At 41.9% G+C, this 7,316-nt stretch overlaps 1 protein-coding gene across 2 annotated transcripts in view; it reads left to right on the top strand.

The window, feature by feature from the left end:
- Window positions 1-1,841, top strand: part of epn1a (epsin 1a) — a 19,741-nt gene extending 17,900 nt beyond the window's left edge. For both annotated transcript variants that reach the window (XM_030783910.1, XM_030783909.1), the window contains 2 exons: window positions 520-774; window positions 1,082-1,841. In XM_030783910.1, the coding sequence (XP_030639770.1) occupies window positions 520-774; window positions 1,082-1,560 (734 nt within the window). In that variant the 3' untranslated portion in view covers window positions 1,561-1,841. The remainder of the gene's footprint in view (window positions 1-519; window positions 775-1,081) is intronic.
- The last annotated feature ends 5,475 nt before the right edge of the window (window positions 1,842-7,316 follow it).

The following is a 7,316-nucleotide window of genomic DNA, read 5'->3' as shown; positions in this document are numbered from 1 at the left end:
GACACACGCTCACACACACACACACGTACTTATACACACACGCACACACATGCGTGCTCACACACATGCGCTCACACACACACGCTCACACATACGCGCGCGTGCACACATACGCACACTCACACACGTACTTATACACACACACACTTATACACACACACAAATACACATGTGCGCGCACACACACACACACACACACGCACGCACGCACACACACACATATATATATATATATACGCACAAACACATACGCGTGCACACACTCACACAGACACACACACATACCCACACACACATACACACGCACGCACAAATACGCACACATATACACACACACACACACATATATACACACATACACGCACACGCACACACACACACACACACAACCTGTTTGCTGTGCAAGCTGAGTGTTGCAGATCCCTTAGTGAACCTGTCAGGGTTGGCATTCACTATAGTGATTCAGTGAAAGTTATCAATTACACATTCTCTCTCTCTCTCCCTCCCCGTATCTCGCAGGAGATCCAGACAGAAGAGGTTCGTCGGCAGCGGCAACCGGGGTCGAAGGGGGCGGGGGGAGCACCGGTTCACCGGTGCCCTTTGACCTCTCGTCGCTGGGCTCGTCTTTGCCCGTGCGGAAAACGCCGGAATCGTTCCTGGGGCCCAACGCGGCGCTGGTGGATTTGGACTCGCTGGTGTCGTCGAAACCGAAACCCAAGCAGCCTCCCCCCTCCATCTCCTCCTCTTCACACAATCCGTTCTTACAGACACAGGGTACGCACGGGTTTATTGGCTTTATTATGATTATTTTATTTATTTTGACATGAAGACTGATGTGAGTTGTTGGCGTCATCTTTGCGACGGGAAATGCCTGCTGATGATGCTATGACCATGCGGTGCTCTTAAATGATGAGGGATACTGAGCCGTGGTTTGGTCATATAGAGGTAAAACACACTGGGAGACAAACGGAGAAGATGGGGAAAAAAACCAGTGTAGTAAAGATTGATACATGGATTTTGTTTCTCTTTTTCTCTCTCCCTCCTCCTCTCCCTCCTGCTCTCCCTCTCTCTCTCTGATCAGGCTCCTCTCCAGCTCCTGGTATGGCAGTCACTCCAGGCAGTACCATCTCCAGTCGGGGTGTGTCTCCAACCCCACCTGCCTCCTCTAACCCGTTTGGAGTGACCCCCTTGACTGCAATCTCCCCCCAGCCGTCAGTGCTTGGCCTGAGCCAGCTACGCACCAGCCCTGTCCCGCCTAACCCCATGCTTGGTCACATGCCACCCCCGACTTTGGGCATGGTTCAGCCCGGCATGGGTATGCCCCCAATGGGGGTCCCTGGCGTGGGTCTCGGAATGGTACAGTCTAGTCCAATGGGAATGCCTTTTAGTGGAATCTCGCCAATGGGACAGCCTGGGAACCCCATGCTGATTGGTCCTGGGCCCGGCCAATCTCCTTTGATTTTGGGTGGGCCGAGTGGAGTGGGCGGGGCAATGGGCGCAGGAGGATCAGTTGGAGGGGGAGGAGCCACAGGTGCGAGCACCAATCCTTTTCTTCTTTGAGAAAATTCACCCCCCCCCCCCCCCCCCCCCCCCTCACACACACAACTTTTTGGGTCCTTTTTCACTTCAGAGACCCACCCACACACGCCCAATACAAACAGTTTATGTGTCCGATTATTAAAACAAAAGTCATCCAAATGATGTGTGTACATCTCCATATTTACAGAAGACAAGGAAAACAAAACAAAACAGAATTGTGGTTATTTTACTTTCACAGCCAAGCATTTCAGTCTTTATTATTATTATTATAATTTTTTTTTTTTGCTTGGCAGAATGGGATTTAGAGGAAGAGATGGAAAAAATATTTATTTCATTTTCTTTTTTTTCCTCACATTTCAATGTTAATGATTTTTTTTTCCTCCTGGAATATGAATGAATGAATAGACGGTCTGTGATAACAGTCCCTGCAAATTATTATTATTATTACTATTATTATTATTATTCCTACCACCTTGACTACTACTGCACAGAAAATGGAAGGATAGTTAAAAAGAATGAGTGATTGAAAAAAAAAGGAAAGGAGAGGAAAGAGGAAGACAGAGGAAGGCGGGGGGGGAGACTTGCCACTAACTGATCTCAGTAAATTACCCCCCCCCCTCCTCCTCTATCTCTCCTCTCTCTGTGCTGTGCGAGAGACAGCACACATCAAACACTGCGTCAGGAGATTCAGTACACTTATACTGAAGTCTGGAGAGTCAGTACACTTGTACTGAAATCAGGAGATTCAGTACACTTGTACTGAAATCAGGAGATTCAGTACACTTGTACTGAAGTCAGGAGAGTCAGTACATTTATACTGAAGCCAGGAGATTCAGTACACTTATACTGAAATCAGGAGATTCAGTACACTTATACTGAAATCAGGAGTTTAAGTACACTTATACTGAAATCAGGAGAGTCAGTACACTTGTACTGAAATCAGGAGAGTCAGTACATTTATACTGAAGTCAAGTTCTGTCTGGGACTCAACACAGCATTTCAGACTCACAAAAAAAAAAACACTCAACACAGCATTTCAGACTCACAGAGAAAAAAACCCTCAGCATTTCAGACTCACAGAGGAAAAAACCCTCAGCATTTCAGACTCACAGAGGAAAAAACCCTCAGCATTTCAGACTCACAGAGGAAAAAACCCTCTGCACGGATCCTTCACAAAAGCATTACTTTTAATTTAACGAAATGTCTGGTCTAATTTATTTTTTAATTTTTTAATTGTTTTGTTTTTTGGGGGGAAATCCTGGGAAGAATTGAGACAAAAGAAAAAAAAAAAGAGACTTGGAATGAAATGCCATTATATGGGAATGCTCGCTTTCCATCACCTTGCCCTGGGATGTCTCAGCACCACAAACAAACAAACAATGGAAAATCAGCAACGTGATTCTTCAATGCTTGATAAATCAGTGTGGAGGAATCTGAAAGTGTGTGTGTGTGTGTGTGTGTGTGTATGTATGTGTGTATGTGTATGTGTGTATGAGAGACAGACTAGTTGTGAATGCTCAGTGAAACATGTCTTGTGGTCTCCTCTCCTCTCCTCTCCTCTCCTCTCCTCTCTTCTCCTTCACGGCACACTGACAGCAAAATGCCTCCATCAGGTTTTCTCTCCCTCCTCTTCTTTTTTTACTTTATTGAAATGAAAATGTCTCTCTCTCTCTCTCTCTTTTTTTTTCTACAGTCTCTCACGCTCGGGGTTTAAATGAGGTGTCAACCTGACGGTCATGTTGTATTTTCAATGATTTGATGTTAGCGTTTTTTCCGATGAAGTTCACTGTTTTTTGTTTTGTTGAGACGAGGCAGGGTTGTCAGGCCCGTCGTCATAGGGCACTCTGTGTGTGTGTGTGTGTGTGTGTGTGTGTGTGTCTTGTCCGTACATTTCCCTCTCGATTTATTTCACTCAGCAAAACAAGAACTCCGAACGCTTTTAAAAAAGACAAAAAATATTAAAAAAAAAAAAAAAAAAAGAATGAGTTTTTAAGATAAAGAAATCTGGGACTGAGAGACATAATCCATGCTGTTATTTCTAATTTAGTTTTGATGAATTATTATTATTTTATATTAAAAAACAAAAAACAAAGATATTTCTCATATCGGGTAAGGTCAAAAATTGTGTGGTGTTGACTGTGAACATTCACATTGAAAAAAAAAATAAAATGGAGAAAAAAAAATCAGAAGAGATTTAAGAAATAATAATAATAATAAAAAAAATATCCACAAAATGAGCGTGTATGTATGTTTGTGTTTTTCTGTCTTTGGTTTTTAAAAAGCTGGTCAGAGAACATAATTTCATAAAAAAAGAAAAAAAATTGATTGGCGAGAGAGAGAGAGAGAGAGAGATGAATAAAGTTCTGTTGTATCTTATCTTAAATTCTAATCAAGCTTCTCCAGTCATACCACAGTGTAAAAAAACGGTAAGGTGGACTGGGTTTCCGCCTGTGGCTTTGTATTCCATGGCTCTAATCTTCGAGTAATGAATTTCAGTTGAGAGTTAAGGCCAGACGCTGGTATTTGACTGATCGTTTTCACTGGCCGTTTTGTGTAGACTTGAAGCATTTCTTAGTGGATTTTATGCTTCTAATTACTGCTGCAAAGACAAGTGTTAGTTTTCTGATCTGTGCCCGCATGTTTTGGCTCTGTTAGTCGGTTCTGCCCTGTAGAGAACAAACCCACCTTTGTTAAGTGTTTTGTGGAGAAGGTAGGATAGTAAGAAAATGAGAGAGGCTATTCTTTAAATGACAAAACATCAGTAATCCAGAAATTCTAGAATTCAAGAATTTCCTTCGGGATGAATAAAGTTCTATCTTAAATTCTAATCAAGCTTCTCCAGTCATAGCACAGTGTAAAAACACGGTAAGGTGGACCGGGTTTCCTCCTGTGGCTTTGTATTCCATGGCTCTAATCTTCGAGTAATGATCTTATGTGATCATGTTACAGGCACCAAATATTGATGTGGAGGTGGTGGATGAGAGTTGATATCGGGCGCGTGTTTTTGTGGGGACGTGTAGATTTTTGGTGGGGTTGTAATTCCGTTTTCTGTTCAATAAGGCAGATGTTTCTGCTTTAAAAGTCTTCAAACGGTTAAGATGACAGTTTGGGTTAGAATTAAGTTTAATAATTTTGTGATTTTTCACACGACTGTTTTAGTGACAGTTTATGATTATAAAATGAACATGTTTTTATGTATGCGTCTTGTATTTACCCTGTCTAATGCTCAAAGAGGCATTTAGCTGTTCCTAACAGCTGGTTAAGTCAAGCTTTTATAAATGTAAATGTAAATCTCTGTGATCGCGCACACACACACACACACACACTGTGAACAGTGAATTTACCCTCTGCATTTAACCCATCCAACACATCAGTAGTGAACACACACACACCAGATGCAGGAGCAGTGGGCAGCATTTCTTCATTCCTGCATCAGCTAATTAAATAACAAACCACTCTCTGCCTCTGTAGAAGAGACACAAACCTTCAGTTTGGGACACTCTGAAATACTGAAACTCTTTTTAATCTATGACTGAAACATCACTCTCTTAATCTATGACTGAAGCGTCACTCTCTTAATCTATGACTGAAACGTCACTCTCTTAATCTATGACTGAGGCGTCACTCTCTTAATCTATGACTGAAGCGTCACTCTCTTAATCTGTGACTGAAACATCACTCTCTTAATCTATGACTGAAACGTCACTCTCTTAATCTATGACTGAAACATCACTCTTTTAATCTATGACTAAAGCGTCACTCTCTTAATCTGTGGCTGATGTGTAGCTCATGGTGTCCTCTCTAAAAGAAGAAGAGGAAGAGGAAGAGGAAGAAATCAAAACAATATCCATTTGGCCTGTTGTTGTTGTTGCCTGTAGTCGTACTTTAATATGACGCCGTTGGTGAGCGAATGTGTACCTACAAGAATGAGTTCATACTTCCGCGTAAGCAGAGGACGTCAGTTGAGTAGGTGGTCGAGTTCGCATTCGTGTTTACAGTGCTGTAAGAATGTGGTCATATGTGGTCCAGACCACCTCCGAATGTGGTCTGAGTGATCGGATCTCAATGTTTGCACCTGTACTTTTGAGCTGACCACTTGTGATCGGATCACCAAAAAAAATCGGATCTTCATGCAAGGTGGAAACAGGGCCTCTGGCATGGCGTCAGCCTGTCTCAACGCCCTGAGAGGACTTCTGACGGATGTGTTTTATGACTGTTACACAGGACACGTATTGTCAGTCAGTGGACGGAGTGAATCACTCTTCTCTGTTCAGATGCCTGAAACAGACTCCACATGGTTTTATTTCACTGAATGTCTGGATTCTTAAATCACAGGGCTTAAGCATTTAGGATCACAGGATCTTCTCCCTAGAAAAAACTTGGCCCTTGCTGTGTTTTGTCTTGAACAGCAGATGGAGCTGTAGAGTTTCACTAAAGAGCAAACGTCTGATGACGGTCCCTAAAAGTGACCATCAGATTTTTTTCTAGATGAGGTAGCATTATAGACTGATATGTCTTCATGTTTCTGAACAAACTGGACCGGTAGGGAGACCTCTGCTGGATCCAGCAGTAATGAGAGGGTTCAGGGTCTCATTTTGATGTGATATTCCATAAATCCCAGTATTATTAACTTTAGAAAGGGGTGAAGGTGTGTTGTTGATGAATGAGGAAAATGTCCATCCTACCGAATAAATGAGTGGAAAGATAAAGAAAAAAAAGAAAAAATGTTTTCAGTGGTATGTTTGCCAAAAATAGACTGGAAACAGATGTCATACGTTTCCATTTAAGATTATATCTACATGGTTGATATCACAGTTTTTCATATTTTAAATGACCAGTAGCATAGTCAGGGATTAATTTGGGGTGAAAACTGTAGAATGATGTTATAGTTTTCCCATGTGTTCTTTCCTCCATTTCTCCAGAAGTGTCTGTCCATCAGAGTTCTTTTATAGCTGGTAATAAATAATGTACACTTTCTGTGTCTCTGGAAAGGTGCTGAAACCCTGCAAATTTCGCACTGCGATTCAGCCAACTTAACCGGTCAACTGTGATGAAATGGTAGGCTATGGAAATTGCGTTGAGGTTTTATTAAGCCAATTAAATGATGCTGCGCCCATCGGTATGTTGTAGAACAACACTGTGAATGAAATTCACGTATACGTGCTTTTGTATTTTATCTGTCTATAGCCTACCTCCTGCTTTAAAACATACAATTTCTTAAGCCAATTAAATTATACTGTGCACACACGGAGCAGTACACTGACTAAAATGCACAACTCAGGTAACCTCCCGCTCTTTTCCAGTTCATGTTATGAATAACTTAATTTTGTTCAGCCAATTAAATTATGACCTGGACATATTGATATGTTCTGGAATAATACACAGAGGTAGATGCACCAATGTGGTTACTTCGCGCTCATTTCGAGATCTTTTCTTTTCTGATTGGTTCTCGCACGGTTCTTATTTGCATAAAGTTGAAAAGTAGCCATGTCAATTTCCCATGCCCCTGCGAATTCGCCAACAATTTAACAGCATCAGTACGAATTTCGCACCCATTCAAACTCAATGAGAGTGTTGCTATGGAAATTCGCAGCTATGGAAATGTACCGTGGGTCTTACAGATACAAACGCCTACTTAACGTGATCTGTCTCCTGTGGGTGGCTCGCCATCTTGATTCCTCAGCCTCAGGTATACACAAAGCCATCTCCACAACTAAAACCTGACCTGTCGTACAACAGTGCAATATACATACAAATGTTCTAGTCATACATATTGT

The sequence above is a fragment of the Chanos chanos genome, chromosome 9, assembly GCF_902362185.1.
Source record: "Chanos chanos chromosome 9, fChaCha1.1, whole genome shotgun sequence".
NCBI lineage: Eukaryota > Metazoa > Chordata > Actinopteri > Gonorynchiformes > Chanidae > Chanos > Chanos chanos.
Note: the sequence above shows the minus strand (reverse complement) of the source record. Positions and strands in the feature narration are given on the sequence as shown.